Source organism: Staurois parvus, unplaced genomic scaffold (genome assembly GCF_062004578.1).
Source record: "Staurois parvus isolate SC_StPar_1 unplaced genomic scaffold, SC_StPar_1.0 ptg000092l, whole genome shotgun sequence".
NCBI lineage: Eukaryota > Metazoa > Chordata > Amphibia > Anura > Ranidae > Staurois > Staurois parvus.
The window spans coordinates 2,199,163-2,215,588 of record NW_028317888.1 but is presented as its reverse complement, the minus strand read 5'-3'; the positions used below and the strand labels follow the sequence as shown (position 1 = coordinate 2,215,588).

The following is a 16,426-nucleotide window of genomic DNA, read 5'->3' as shown; positions in this document are numbered from 1 at the left end:
CTGATATAAGGGGGTCCTTCTCCCATTGGTCACCAATGTAAGGGACAAATACAATGACCACTTGGGATGATCTCTGGGTTTAGTTGTCGGAGAGTAGGGATGAGACGACAGTACAAACCAAACTTTGCCTGTTCCGGTCCCGTGTTTTGCAGGAGCCGATCATCACATATAGAAGAGACATTTCTACCACTTCTATATATAACAGCTTCCCGCTGTCACTGGTGCCTGAGGAAGACATGGATGGGTACAGCGGCCACACCCCCAGGAATCAGTGATGTCATTGGGAATCCCTGCCATGTAAGGAAGGGGGCAGGGATAGCAGTGACATCACTGACCAAATATGGTCACTGGTCACATTTGGGTAATGAGGTCCCACCATCCCTGTCCCTTCACTTATGTAGATGATGACAGTTTAGGGAGCTGTCATTGGGCTGGTGCTATTGTCGGGTACTATATACCCCATACTCATTCACATGGGGGGACGGTATATGGGGGCCCCTTGTTATTAAAAGGGGTTTCCAGAATCCAATATGACCCCCACCCACAGATCCCCACAGCCACCAGCCAAGGAGACAAGGTGCTATACCTGGGGGAATCCCCCCTGGTAAGGTGACCCCCATGTTGTGGACATGTGGCCTGGTATGGATCAGGAGGGGGGGCACACTACAGCCCCCCTCTGCACTCTGTATGGTGGGCTGTATATGATATACTGCTGACCCCCGCACTCTGCGCGTTATTGAAGGGTGTGAGGTGTCACCGAGGAGCAATGTTCTATATTGAAGTTTGCCGTCATTGCACCGACACACACAATAGTTTTTGTTCAATAAATGTTTTATTATAATTTTACATTTAACAAGATTGAAGCATAAAAATCAGGAAACAGTAAAGGAAGAAATCCGATTGGTCAGGAAGATCCCTTGTCTGGAATGTGGGGGCGGAGTCATTATTATAGGTGTACAATACAATACACAACGTGTTCCATTATTATAACAAAGTATTGTAGAAAAGATCCCAACATAGAAAATGGGGGAAAGGAGGAAATAAAGGCGGATATGAAGGGGAATCTGTGTACGGGGAACACCTTAACAATCACCACCATTTTATTCTCCAGGGCCTCTGATGTCACAGAATAGATGTTTGGGGGTTTATCTCATCTTCAGGACCAAAATCTGCATTTTCCCATGTGTGCAAAATCATGCAGAAACAGCTCTGGCAGTGAGAGGGTTAATGTGGGCTAGATGGGATCCCTCTGCTGGGGTGACATTATAGCTCCCCCTAGCTGCAGCCTGGTAATACCATTGCTGGGAGGTCTCTTCATTTCTCTGCTCCATACTTCCCGTCTTTATAGAAACGTCTCCTGACATTTGGGGGTCTATTCATAGAATGTTTGTATAGCAATTCCCTCAGTGAGAGTTCATGTCCATTCCTCCTGTGTGAATGGGGGAACCAATGTTATTAGGATCACATCTGAGCTGCTGGAATGTCTTCCATTGATAGAAAATACATTGAAAACTTCTTCTGCCATCAATGGCCAACCCGGTCCCACACTTCATCCATGTCTTTGGGGACCTCTGATCTCCTTATGGACTGTTTCTTCCATGATGAAGATCAGCCATGGAGTATATCTGAGGTGTATATCAGGGTGTGCTTCTTCCCCACATGAGAGCTGGGATGTCCAGCAACATTCATCTAGAAGACATTTCCCGCACTCAAGGCACTAATACACCTCCAGGGTTGTGTGGGATCCCTGATGTACAGGAAGACAGGACTTCAGAGAGGAACATTTCCCTCACTCAGGACAGGAAAGTGGCTTCTCCCCCGTGTGAGATCTCTGATGTTTGGAAAGATTGAAGTTACTTGAAAAACATTTCACACACTCAGGACAGGAATATGGCTTCTCCCCCGTGTGCGATCTCTGATGTGTGTTAAGATGGGACTTCTCTGAAAAACATTTCCCGCACTCAGGACAGGAATACGGCTTCTCCCCTGTGTGAGATCTCTGATGTCTGGAAAGATTCGACTTATCTGAAAAACATTTCCCACACTCAGAACAAGAATATGGCTTCTCCCCCGTGTGAAATCTCTGATGTGTGTAAAGACTGGCCTTTTGTGAAAAACATTTCCCACACTCAGGACAAGAATATAGCATCTCCCCTGTGTGAGATCTCTGATGTGTGTAAAGATTGGCCTTTTGTGAAAAACATTTCCCACACTCAGTACAAGAATATAGCTTCTCCCCTGTGTGAGATCTCTGATGTGTATGAAGAATGGACTGCCGTGCAAAACATTTTCCACACTCAAGACAGGAATATGGCTTCTCCCCCGTGTGAGATCTCTGATGACTGTAAAGATAGGACTTGTCTGAAAAGCATTTCCTGCACTCTGGACAGGAATACGGCTTCTCCCCTGTGTGAGATCTCTGATGACTATGAAGTTTGGTCTTGTCTAAAAAACATTTCCCACACTCAGGACAGGAATATGGCTTCTCCCCTGTGTGACATCTTTGATGTCTGTAAAGATCGGACTTCACTGAAAAACATTTCCCGCACTCAGGACAGGAATATGGCTTCTCCCCTGTGTGAGATCTCTGATGTGTGTAAAGATTGGACTTCACTGAAAAACATTTCCCGCACTCAGGACAGGAATACGGCTTCTCCCCTGTGTGAGATCTTTCATGCACATTAAGCTCTGATTTACGCCAGAAACCCTTCCCACACTCAGGACAGGAATACGGCTTCTCCCCCGTGTGAGATCTCTGATGCCTATGAAGTTTGGACTTGTCTGAAAAAATTTTCCTGCACTCAGGACAGGAATACAGCTTCTTCCCTGTGTGAGATCTTTCATGCACATTAAGCTCTGATTTATGCCGGAAACCCTTCCCACACTCAGAACAGAAAAATAGATTCTCCGCCGTGTGAGATCTCTGATGTGTGTAAAGATTGGACTTCATTGAAAAACATTTCCCGCACTCAGGACAGGAATACGGCTTCTCCCCTGTGTGAGATCTCTGATGTAAGTAAAGATTGTACTTCACTGAAAAACATTTCCCACACTCAGGACAGGAATACGGCTTCTCTCCTGTGTGAGATCTTTTATGCCTATTAAGTTGGGATTTATAATGGAAACATTTCCCGCACTCAGTACAGGAGAACCTCTTCCCTGTTGGAAGGCCGACCCGGTCCCGCACAGTCTGAGGTTCCTCAGGATACGAGGAATCCGATGGTCCATCTACACTGGGTGGTGCCGGATGGACATTGGAGGGAGCCGGGTTTTCTCCTGGACTATACTGTGTGATGTCCTCATCTTCTACTTTCCAGTCTGGAGACAAAGTGAGACAATCCTCTGAGGTTTTCCTCATCTCCCGGCCATGGACTAAAATACAAAGACAAAGAGGATTACTAGACAGGAGCTGATTGGTTCCCCCAAACCAGGACTCCGCCCACATCAGGCAGCTTGGGCTCTGAGGAGCTTACAATTCCACCCTCAAGGGAACTAGGAAATGGCTCCTCTGATCTCCTACCAGGTCATTTCTTTATTCATGGACCTTAGTCAGAGAGTGAGGAAACAACCAGAACTGTCTTTTATAGGAGGGACAGTGATGAGGGGATTATAGGACGAGGGTCCCCACCCCCTCTATCACTCATCGCCATCTTCCCAACACAAGAAGTACTGCACTTCCTTATTTAGTCCATGATTTAGTCATGAAGAACAGCGGGGCTGAGCCCCACCAGAGGTCAGAGAGTGAGGATGGGGGGAGAACAACCAAGATGAAGACTGGACTGATCCTGAAGACCACCATCATTGGGGTATTGACTCCTCCCTCATTATCACTTTCTGTTTAAGGGGCCAAAGTTGGAGGATGTTATCACATTATTATCACCATGTAAAAGTCTGTGCTCCAATCACATCATCCGATATAAAATGTCCAGCTGGTAGGAAATGGGGGGAACAAAAGAGAATCCATATTATGTGTATATATAGCAGTGGGGGGAGGGGGGAAAGCAGAAGTCAGGTCTATGGAATGTACAACATAGAGTATATAGTGCAGGGGTCAGGAGTATGTAATGTACAACATAGAGTATATAGTGCAGGGGTCAGGAGTATATAATGTACAACATAGAGTATATAGTGCAGGGGTCAGGAGTATGTAATGTACAACATGGAGTATATAGTGCAGGGGTCAGGAGTATGTAATGTACAATATTAATTATACAGTGTAAGGGTCAGGACTCATAATATTGGTATTCAGTAGAACATTAAATGTCTACTGTAGACAAGTTGCAGAGATCCCACACCGCTGCCTCCCATCTCCTGAGACTGCACTCAGTGACTTGGGTCTGAGACACTACAGACATATCACTCCACCCGGCACAGCCAACAGCCAGCAGACCACAGAGCAAGGAACCCTGGGAGAAATGTTCTGTCAGAGATCTTACTAGACCCGGGCATGAGGAAGAAGACTCAAAGCACACACCCCAGGTGCCTAGGTCTAGTAACACTTATGGTGAAAATGAACATTTTGCTGCCAGCTGAACCCCAGAACCTCCATAAATCCAGTCTAGATACATAAATTGTGTCTGCAGCACAGAGAAGGAAGATTATCCCAGAGAAATCCAGGAATACAGGACGGGGAACACAGCTCAGGAAAGTGACCAGGGGATTACAGGCTGATATCACCCAGTCCCCGCCCTACTCTGGACCAATCAGTGAGCAGTATGGGTGGAGGAATGGATTTAGTGTTCATGACCCACCTGTGCTGATCTCTGTAGGAGTGTCCTCCTCTATAAATGTCCCCGTTATTCCATCCTCCTCCATAGACTGCTGATCATCCCTCACATACGCCTCTTCTTCTTCTGCTTTCACCTCAAATTCTATATCGATTGGATCTCCACTCTAAATCAAGGAAATGAGAGAAAATATCATCTGTAAAATGTAAGGTCACATAAAATATCCACACATCGTCTCTATGAATCCATGTTCTAGATGCTCCATCCCACCAACCTTGTAATAGTGAGGGATGGTGTGACCTTCCTGTGTGGAATCCCGGGAATACAGAGGATGGGGACATCTCTCTGGTGGGTTCCTGGTATTAGGTGGCTCCATCATATCCTTGTGTCCTTCTGAAAACTCCTCCATCACTCCATACTCCTCATCCTCCTCTTTATACTCTTCTTTAACATCAATATTATCATCCCCGAGGATTCCACTCTGAAAGATATAATAAAACATTCATTGTAACAAACATGCTGTGTATAAATCACAACTACCAATAATTGTCATCATCTACCTGATGATGGTGAGGGATGGTGTGACCTTCCTGTGTGGAATCCCGGGAATACAGAGGACGGGGACATCTCTCTGGTGGGTTCCCATGACTGGATCCATCTGTAGGAAACACACACACTGACTGAATCCATTGTTTCTATGTGTTTATCAGATGATGGGGGATCTAGGTGGATCCTCCGTACTGCTCTCTCCTTTACAATAAAGTCTCCTCTTACCCGGTGATGTGAGGGGCGGCTGATTGTCCATCATGACGTCCTTGTAGAGATCCTTGTGTCCTTCTAAATACTCCCACTTCTCCATGGAGAAATAGACAGTGACACCCTGACACCTTATAGGAACCTGACACACACAATGATACAGTCACCATCCAGACACATCCCTTGTCTGTTACTGGAGAATGTCCCAGAATTCTCGGCACCGCTCACCTCTCCTGTCAGCAGCTCCATCATCTTCTTGGTGACTTCTAGAATCTTCTGCATGTTGTGTCTCTCAGGGTTTAGGGAGTCACATGGAGGCACTGTGATGGTCATATGATCACCTGACTTCAGAAGAGGAAATCTCTGTATTGAGGAACCAATAGGAATATCATGTTAGACTCCCAGAATCCTCCTCACCTCTCCGGTCAGGTCTGTGTTTTATTAATAGAGATAAGAGTGATGTCATGTGACCTCCCAGAATCCTCCTCACCTCTCCGGTCAGGTCTGTGTTTTATTAATAGAGATAAAATGATGTCATGTGACCTCCCAGAATCCTCCTCACCTTTCCAGTCAGGTCTGTGTTTTATTAATAGAGATGAGAGTGATGTCATGTGACCTCCCAGAATCCTCCTCACCTCTCCGGTCAGGTTTGTGTTTTATTAATAGAGATGAGAGTGATGTCATGTGACCTCCCAGAATCCTCCTCACCTCTCCGGTCAGCAGGTAGATGATCTCCAGGGTGAGGTTTAGTATCTTCTCAGTCATGTGACTCTGGTCCTCCTCCATCCTCATTGGTGCCATCATGTGATCTATACAGGTCTCCTTGTAGACGGATAACTTTGGGAAATGAAAGTAAGAATGATTTGGATGGTATTGGTCACACAATAATAGGATGTGGATGTGAGGGGGGAATAGGAGGGTTGCTGGACATTTAAGGATTACTCCCCCCATGGGAAGACATTTAATCTGGACTGTTTAGGGTTTACAAATTTTCAAGGTCCCGGGACCCTCTTGACCTGCTGCATCAGAAATCCCCTTTTCCCTGTTGGGTTTGTTTGGTCTCTGAACTGGTTTTGATGAGTATTAGATCTGCAGACAAGGAATGATAAATATGATCCTTCCTATGACTTGTTTGCTCTGAGGCAGTGCTGTGAGGTCAATGTCGGCTCATCATGAGGTCCAGGAAGGGGAACTTTCTGGCTGGAATTGCTGGATAATCAGGATAATTGGCAGAACTCCGGCTGCAAGGCTCTAATCTCCAGCAGCCTGCTGACTGACAGGAGTGATGTCACTGTCACTCTCTGCAGTAAGAGAAGAGATTGGATTGGGTAGCAGGAGGATGGTGCTGGTGGAGTAGAGAGCTGTGGGGGAGGAGTCTGTTCTCATCTCTTCTATGTGTGGGTAGGAGGAGGACAGCAGGGGGAAGGGTTTGATCTCTTAGTTGCCAAGTATTCTGAAATTTCCAGGACATTGTACAGAGTGGCAGTGGCTTTTTCTGGCTCTGAATTCCAGCACCGGGAACTGCCAGATTCTGTGGTATGGGAAGGTATTGGACTGTCCGCCCATTAAGCATTAATGCTATGCATACAGACCTCCCCAAGGACCAAGTGTCCTTCTTTGTTCTATTCTGTGTCTTGACCAGTGAGATGGAGAGGTGAAGACTCCCTACACGTGCTGGCAGGAGTTCTTTAAGGAGGTCAGAAAAGTAAGTGAAGGTGGGGTGGGAGGACCATCAGAGACCAAGAGTTCCTATGAGCCCTAAAGCCCCCTCTTACCTCAGAGCCTTGCAGCCTGAATACCCCCTCAGAGGCCCCCACAGTCCTTCAGCCCCACTAACCTCTCAGAGTTGTTCAGCCCTATTACTTCCTAACAGGCTCCCAAAGTTCTTCAGTTACTCCTCCTCCTCAGAGGTCCCAGAGTCCTTCAGATGCTGTAACCTTCACAGGATCCAGAGTTCTTTAGTCCCACTACCTCCTCAGAGACCCCTCAGCTCCTCTACTTCCCTCAGACCCCTCAGTATTTCCCTCCCTCTGACACCAATGATGGAACATATTCTTCATGGCCGGCTGGGGAATGTTTTCTTCCTCCTGAGCAGCAATGTAAGGAGCTCTATGCTCCATACTCCTGACCCCGGCACTCCATCATTGTGTTGGCTGCATAGTGTAATGATTGCCCATTGGCTGCCTGTGTAGTGTCATCATTGCCCTTTGTAGGCCATGTATGGTCAGGATGGTCCTTGTCTTGTCTATTTATTGTCAGTGCTGTTTGTTTAGAGGACCATATTACTAGAATTTACCTCCACAATGAGGAGAATGTTCCGGCCCCGGAAGTGGGGGAATGTTCTGCCCCTGAAGGGGTTCATCTGGGTTCCCACACTATATATGTGTGTATCATCATCTGCTGGAGATAAAAGACGTCACAGTGACTATGGAGGAAGAGGACGGACGTGAATATGGAGGAAGAGGACGGACGTGACTATGGAGGAAGAGGACGGACGTGACTATGGAGGAAGAGGACGGACGTGGCTATGGAGGAAGAGGACGGACGTGACTATGGAGGAAGAGGACGGACGTGACTATGGAGGAAGAGGACGGACGTGACTATGGAGGAAGAGGACGGACGTGACTATGGAGGAAGAGAACGGACGTTACTATGGAGGAAGAGTACGGACGTGATTATGGAGGAAGAGGACGGACGTGACTATGGAGGAAGAGAACGGACGTTACTATGGAGGAAGAGGACGGACATGACTATGGAGGAAGAGGATGGACATGACGGGGGGGATACTGGGTGTAAATAGGAAATAACATCTTATTACCTCCTCTGCTGCTACTTCTGGTAACATCTATTTTATACTTCAAAACCATCTGGAACTTCCTGCCTGACATCACTTCCTGTCTGTCTTCCATAGAAAAGTCCTGCCTGGGAAGAAGTGAGATCACCACCTTCTGGAACTCAGAGGAACTGCAGCCCCGAGAAACATCTGTAAGGCTCTGTTCACAGCTTTGTAGTTTGCTTTTTGCAGTGCTTGTCGCAGTTCATTTTGCATTTTTGCTATGTTTGTAAGGGAGAATGTCACCAGCACACCGAGGATCACCAATACGGGGCCAAAAGTTTTACTGAAGGATCACATAGTTACAGCAAGGCAATGTATCGGAGTCTCGCAGGACCCCTTCATCAGGCATGTGACGGAGGAGTCATGCGAGTCTCTGAAACATTGCCTTGCTGTAACTATGTGAACGTTCATTAAAACTTTTGGCCCCATATTGGTGATCCTCGGTGTGCTGGTGACATTCTCCCTCGCTGATTCTGTTCTGTTCCAGCCGACGGTCGCTGCAGCACCCACTTATACACACCACCATTTATACACAGAACATGTGCGTTTGGATTGTACACTTGCATGTTGATACGTTTGTGATGCGTTTTTACTGAGTTTTGCGTTTTGTTCAGCTCTTTTTTTTTTCAAAGTGCATTTTTTTTTTTTGCTGGGCAGAATAAAAATGCAAAAACACACTACCATACATTTCAGCAGATTCTCCATTGAACTCTATTATAGCAAAATGCTGCTTTTTGCTTTTAAAAAAGTCCTGGGCCCTTTCCAAAAACACAACTCAAAAACGCCTAAATGTGAACGTGTCCCATAGGAAGCCATGTTAAGTTGTGTGTTTCTGAAAATAAAAAGTACTAACATACACGCTGGTGAGAATGGAGCCTGAATAATCATTCCTGTAAAATATCTGCCTTACACGGCTACCAGGGAAATTCATATATAACACAAGATAAGGAAGAACAAATCATTCTAGCTCTTATGGAACCAACACTTTAACAAAGATATTTTATTACATATAGAAGACAAATTAAAACACATTCCCTCTGAAATCAAATTTTTGGTGAAGAAAATGTAAAAATACTCTTTAATGCATAAAAATATCTATCAATCCACTGATAATGAAGATGTTAGACATAAATGACAAGGATGTAATGGTCACAGAGGAATGGTGGTGGAGATCTCTCACAGTAAGAACACTTCCTTGAATGGTTCTATAAATAAAGAATGAATCCTGGAGGGAATAAAGCTGTAAAGCAATAAATAATATATAAACTGGGCCATCCACTTCATCCATAAAGACATTGTGATTGAAGATCTTCTAGATCACATAGAAGGAGGACTCATCCATGATTTCATACATTTGTTTGGAAGGATAGAACAATCCTCAGAAGGGAACATGTAGGATGACAGGAAAGGCTCCTGACTGGTGAGATCCTCCAAACATAATGATGACATCCATGAACTGGAGCGAGCTCGTTGGGGTGATAAAGCCAATCTGGAAACACTGTGTAGACGTTCTCCAAGAACTCAGCACACTCCAGGTGTGGAGAAAGTCTCCAGGTGGGTTTAGCCTGTCATTTATCATAGATACAAACACACTGTAACCGGGATGGATCACTCTGCCATTTGCTCTCTTTTTTAGTCTGCTGGCATAGCTGTGTCCAAATTCGATAGATCTGTACCTATGATCCGCTGTGCTTTATTTCTCCTCCCGAGACCGACACTTCCTATCCTCCACCCTACAGCCATCATACTACACTGCAGTGTGGATGGGAAGAATACTCTCCATGGTGCAATGATAGAAACTGACCAGAATTCCTGGACACCATAACACCAATCATATGAATGTGGAACTCTTTGGCGTAATCCTCTTTGGACATACTGCAAAAAGTTCTGCAATGCCTTCTCTTCTCACCTTGGAACTCCTATCTGAAGATATCAGCCTGTAAACTTGTACACAAAGGGCATTTACTCTGTCAAAGATCTGCTGAACAACACTTACATAAGAACGTTTCAGGATCTCAGCCTCACTTATTTTCTGGACCAGAAAGACTTCTACAAATTCCTCAGAATTAGACATATGCTACCTCACCTGCACTGGTGTGAGAACACTCAGCCCATGGGCCCCATAACACTCTTCAACAGCTCTACACCGTCCAGCTCCCATCTCTCTACCTTCTACCACCTACTCCAAAAACAAACTCATACAACCAAACTCCCAACGATGGGATTCTGGATATCGGAACTCTAATTCTCTATCTTTTGGGAAAAAAAACAATATTTTCTCATTTCTGTTATAAACAATATCCAATAAACTCAAATTTTGTCATAAATTTAGCCCAACATGTATTTTGCTATATGTCTTTGGTAAAAGAAAAATCCCAATAATTGCATAATAATTGGTTTGTGTGAAAGTTATATCATCTACAAACTATGGGATAGATAATGGAATTTACACAGCTTTTACTTTCTGACTGCCATCACATTTCTTGAGGTGCTAAAATACCAGAATAGTACAAACACCCTCAAATGACCCCTTTTTGGAAAGAAGACACCCTAAGCTATCTGCTGAGAGGCATTTTGAGTCCATGAAAGATTTATTTTTTTTCCACAAGTTTTTTTTTGTACACAAAATTGTCACTTAAATGACATATTGCTCACACAAGCCATGGGTATATGTGGAATTACACCCCAAAATACATTCTGCTACGTCTACCAGGTATGGGGGTACCACATGTGAGACTTTTTGGGAGCCTAGCTACATACAGGGGTATGAAATCCAATGACCACTTTGAAAGGTGCATAACTTCCTCATTTCACTTCCTCACTACCTATCACAGTTTCGGATGCCCTGAAATACCAGGAAAGCACCAACCCCCCCTCCCCAAATCACAGGTCTGATATACAGGTTTGACCCCATATCTGGCCAGCTTATTGGGGAGAAATAGTTTGAATGCAAGGTGGCCTAAAAAATTAATGAGGGACTCATCAACGCAGATTTTTTTGGTGGGGAGTATAGACATCTGCAGATTTTTGGTTAAGGTGATTTACAAGGGGATGAATTTTGTGGAGCCGGTCAAATTCAGGGTCACCCCGAGGATGACAGAGTGTATTGTCATTGAAATGCATAAACACATTATATTCTCATATCTACGCCTGGCCATGACAGCAGAGAACACGGCATATGATGAATCGGGTCTGCGGACCAATACAACCGCAATTCATTTTCCTTAGTAATGCCCATGTTGAGGGTTAGGCCCAAAAAAACCTTAAATTCAGAAACTATAATAGGTTTCCATGTGAACAGTCTGGCAAGGTTTGAATTCAGGTTGGTGGTGATAAACTGTTGTGCATATAAAATGCTTTGATCCGCAATCAATTCATACAGATCTTCCGTGAAAAACAGCTAAAAAAAAATCAAGGGGAGGAGTTAAATTTGCTGTGTCCACCTGAATTCCGGGTTGGGCAGTGAATGGGGGAAGTACAGGTGCTGCAGAATTTGTGGGCTGCCAATCAGCAAGCACACCCGGAAGGATACTAGGGGCTCTAGGGGCCTGTGTGTGAATTTTTGGTGACTGCGGGACAATACTTGTACTCACCACTGCACCAGCTTGTACTGCACTTATGGGACTCACCATGTCACCAAGTGATATTGCAGTGCTGGTATGTGAAAGACCAGGATGTACTAGGCCGCTGGTGATCGCCATTCATGCGGCATTCTGCTGCATATGAGAGTCATCATGAGATTGTAACACCTCAGCACCCTGGGAATGGGGTTGGGTATGCCTGACCTTAGCAGGGACCTCTTCTCCATCATCTGAGCGATCTGTCAGGGTACCACTGTTGTCTACAGGTTCATATTCTGTGGCTGATTGTGTCAGTGAGTCTTCCCCTTCACTCTCATCTGATATGCTCAGAATCCTGTAGGCCTCTTCACTGGAGTACCTTTTGCTGGACACTAAATTTATAGGTACCTAGTGCGATTCATAGGAAAAAGAGTGCCTGGCTGTCAGGGACTGCTTGAACAGCTCAAAAAATTTACTTGCAAGTGCTAGCAGAGATCAGGCCTGATTCTGTGAACACTGCGATTTTGTGTGTAATGTATCCTGTGACAGTGACCTACTGACACTGCACTTGCTGGGGGAGAAGGGGGGGGGGAGCGTAGGGGCTAAACACAGGTGTTGGCAGGTGCCAGGGCTGATCCCGCTAACGCTGCATTTTTGGGGACGCTATACTAATGTGAACGCTGGTATATTTCTGATCTGATCAAAGATTTTGATCCGCTCAGACACTATACTAGCAATAGAGGTTTATTGTGTATGAGTGTGTTCCTGGCAATCAAGGGGTTAAATGTGATGACTGATGTACTGACGGGCAATCTGACGCTATCTGGGAGGGATGCTAACTGACACTAATGCTATCTGAAGTCGCCGGCGACACTAATACAGTGATCAGCAAACAACCTGTACACTGTACTAATGACACTGGTGACAGGGCAGCGAAGGAGTTAACTGGGGGGGATCAAGGGGTTAAATGTGTCCTAAATGTGATTTTACTGTGTGTGTAGTGCTTTTACTCACATGGATCTGCTTTCTTCTCTCTCTGGGACGGAATGTGCTCAGAGAGAGAAGATGTCATCATTTCCTGTACCTGTATAATGGAAACACAGGTACAGGAAGATCTCTGATAGAGCAGGGATCGATCATCAGATATGAACATCACTGGCCTGAATCTGATGATTGATCGGTCAGGAACTGAATCACGGCAACGGCAGGTTGGCGTGTGCACATGTGCCCCCCTGGCAACTGTGGGAGCATGAATCACATATATATATATACATATACACATGATTTTGTGCAGGGAGTCCGCACTGTAGAAGTATTTCTATTATAGGGAGGACTTAAAGCGGTTAAGGAAATCTCGGCGCTGTATTTCTATTTGTTGACATTTTTGCACATTTATATGAGTATGTTTAGGTGTGGGCAGCATTTTTTCAGTTGAATTCACTGATAAGTTGGTTTATTGATTGTTGATCACCTTTTTTAGCTGCTTGTGGGAATACTTTGTATTATTTGTGCTCCTCTTCACTAGTGTACCTTTCCAGTTCCTGTGTTTATAAATATGGACACAGGAAGATTTCTGATTCTGTACAGGTGATCAGCAGGTCCAGGTGATCAGCAGGTCCAGGCCAGAAATCATTGGCCTGGACCTGATAATCGGCTTGTGTTGTACTGAATGACAGCACAGTCAGGGCGGTGGGCTCACACGTGTACATGTACTGTATGTGATCTGGAACAGAGGGGCTGCCCTGCCGCAGTATAAGTGTGGTGGTCGGTCCTGAACTGGGTAAAGTCAGATTGTTTTCTGATGATCTTTTACTTACTTTGGTCCAACCCAACACCTCCCTGCCAGTCCTATTCTCTGTACTCCATACATTTCCCTTTCCTCTGTAAAACAGAATGATAGATTCCTTGGCCCACCTCCTACCTGGATTATTTGGGCATTCATCTCCCTCGCTCGTACAACACACTCCATGAGGCCAACTACATCCCCACTTTCCAATACTTGAGAGTCCTACTTCTGTCCTGGACTCATCTTCACCTCTCCTGGATGGGGAGGATCAGTGATGGAAAATTGGCAATTTTACCAAAACTCCTTTACTTATTCCGTACTCTTCCCCATCCCCACCGATCCCCATCTCCTCCTATACTCTGAAATCTTTTTTAAAATCAGGTCTTGTGATTCAACTGAGCAGACAAAGGGCCACGAATCCCAAGACATGCTATGTATATACATAAGGAACAAGGAGGTTTGGGTGTTCCAAATGTTACTAAATATTTCTTGGTGCCCAGATTACCCCACTAACCCCCCTTTACACTACAATACATGGCTCCTTATGGGCTGACTTAGAAGCATTGCTCTGTTCTCAAACTTCTCACCATTCACTCCCATGGAGTCCTCCTAAATCCAGACCTACGTCTATCAGCCTCTTGATGGGTCACACACTCTGCACTGGGGGCTCTAATAAATATTCCAGGAACTTCATATCCCCTCACTTGGCTCTCTGTCCTCTTTTGGGTGATCCTAAAACGGTTACAAACGTTCCTAATCTGCGCTCTCCCCGGAACCCTCGGTACATCTTAATGCATTTGCAGCCCCCGGGCCTCACAAGTTCCCAATATAATTGTCACACATTCCATACCCTGGACTTTGTCTGCCCTTGTACTACATAGCTGGGGGGAGATCTAGAGGAGATTGTCCAATCAGATTGTATAGGAAGGTATTATAATGAGGGAGGTGTGGTCCCAAGCGGTGAACACGCCCTGTCACACCCCCTTCTGTGATGCAACAAGGAAGTGAAGGCTTCTGGGATGTGGCCTACAGGAAGTGAATGCTAAGATATCATGGACAGGAAATGATGCAATCTGAAAATCCGTTCCAACGATCCAATAAACTGACAGACAAGTGATGGTCCTGTGGATGAGGGGAGAGGAAAGCCCATCGGGACGGCCGGGCCAGAGACGGCATCAGAGAACGCTTCTGTGTATTATGGGAGGGAAATTCTGCCCAAAAAGGGGAACTTCTCCTTCAAGTATGGACCAAACTGGTCACGTCTGGGTGAATGACGGCTCATTCAGTCAACAATTTATAGACTCAGCCAATCACAGGGCAGGACTCCATTGTTCTTTCTCCATTCTTCTCCTGCCATCAATGGGCAACCTGGTCTCACACTTCATCCATGGCTTTGGGGACCTCTGATCTCCTTATGAACTGTTCCTTCCATGATGAAGATCAGCCATGGAGTATATCTGAGGTGTATATCAGGGTGTGCTTCTTCCCCACATGAGAGCTGGGATGTCCAGCAACATTCATCTAGAAAACATTTCCCGCACTCAAGGCACTAATACACCTCCAGGGTTGTGTGGGACCCCTGATGTACAGGAAGGCAGGACTTCAGTGAGGAACATTTCCCTCACTCAGGAGAAGAAAGTGGCTTCTCCTCTGTGTGAGATTTCGTATGCCTAGAAAGATTGAAGCTCCTTGAAAAACATTTCTCAAACTCATGATAGGAATACGGCTTCTCCCCCGTGTGACATCTCTGATGTTTGTAAAGACTAGACTTGTCTGAAAAACATTTCCCGCACTCAGGACAGGAATAAGGCTTCTCCCCTGTGTGAGATCTCTGATGTACATAAAGACTAGACTTCTGTGTAAAACAGTTCCCACACTCAGGACAGGAAAATGGCTTTTCACCCGTGTGAGATCTCTGATGTCTGGAAAGAACGGACTTCTCTGAAAAGCATTTCCAGCACTGAGGACAGGAATACGGCTTCTCCCCCGTGTGATATCTCTGATGGCTGTAAAGACTGGATTTATGTGAAAAACATTTTCCACACTCAGAACAGGAATATGGCTTTTCCCCCGTGTGAGATCTCTGATGTGTGTAAAGATGGGACTTCTGTGAAAAACATTTCCCGCACTCATGACAGGAATTTATTTTTTCTCCTGTGTGCAGCTTTTGATGTATGACAAGATGTGATTTTGATACAAAACATTTCCCGCACTCAGCACAGGAATATGGCTTCTCACCTGTGTGAGATCTTTCATGCCTATTAAGTCTGGATTTATAACGGAATCCTTTCCCGCACTCAGTACAGGAGAAGCTCTTCCCTGTTGGAAGGCTGGCCTGGTCCCGCACAGTCTGAGGTTCCTCAGGATACGAGGAATCCGATGGTCCATCTACACTGGGTGGTGCCGGATGGACATTGGAGGGAGTCGGGTTTTCTCCTGGACTATACTGTGTGATGTCCTCATTTTCTACTTTCCAGTCTGGAGACAAAGTGAGACAATCCTCGGAGGTTTTCCTCATCTCCCGGCCATGGACTAAAATACAAAGACAAAGAGGATTACTAGACAGGAGCTGATTGGTTCCCCCAAACCAGGACTCCGCCCACATCAGGCAGCTTGGTCTCTGAGGAGCTTACAATTCCACCCTCAAGGGAACTAGGAAATGGCTCCTCTGATCTCCTACCAGGTCATTTCTTTATTCATGGACCTTAGTCAGAGAGTGAGGAAACAACCAGAACTGTCTTTTATAGGAGGGACAGTGATG

At 45.5% G+C, this 16,426-nt stretch overlaps 2 protein-coding genes across 2 annotated transcripts in view; one reads left to right on the top strand and one right to left on the bottom strand.

Annotated features, from left to right (window-relative positions):
* LOC149468115 (uncharacterized) overlaps positions 1–16,426 on the top strand; it is a 368,056-nt gene that overhangs the window by 291,096 nt on the left and 60,534 nt on the right. The gene's annotated exons all lie outside the window — the stretch shown is intronic.
* On the bottom strand, positions 820–16,242 carry LOC149468116 (uncharacterized). Its single transcript, XM_089670644.1, has 2 exons — positions 15,293–16,242; positions 820–3,367 (listed from the first exon to the last, which is right to left on the bottom strand). Exons 1-2 carry the CDS (start codon positions 16,181–16,183, stop codon positions 1,790–1,792), a joined length of 2,469 nt encoding a protein of 822 aa, XP_089526770.1. The 5' UTR covers positions 16,184–16,242; the 3' UTR covers positions 820–1,789.

Coding starts and splice junctions, on each gene's coding strand:
- LOC149468116 (XM_089670644.1), bottom strand. CDS start 16,183: ATGAGGAAAACCTCCGAGGATTGTCTCACTTTGTCTCCAGACTGGAAA. Junction 3,368..15,292: donor AGAAGCCACTTTCTTCTCCT/GAGTGAGGGAAA, acceptor ATTTTAGTCCAT/GGCCGGGAGATGAGGAAAAC.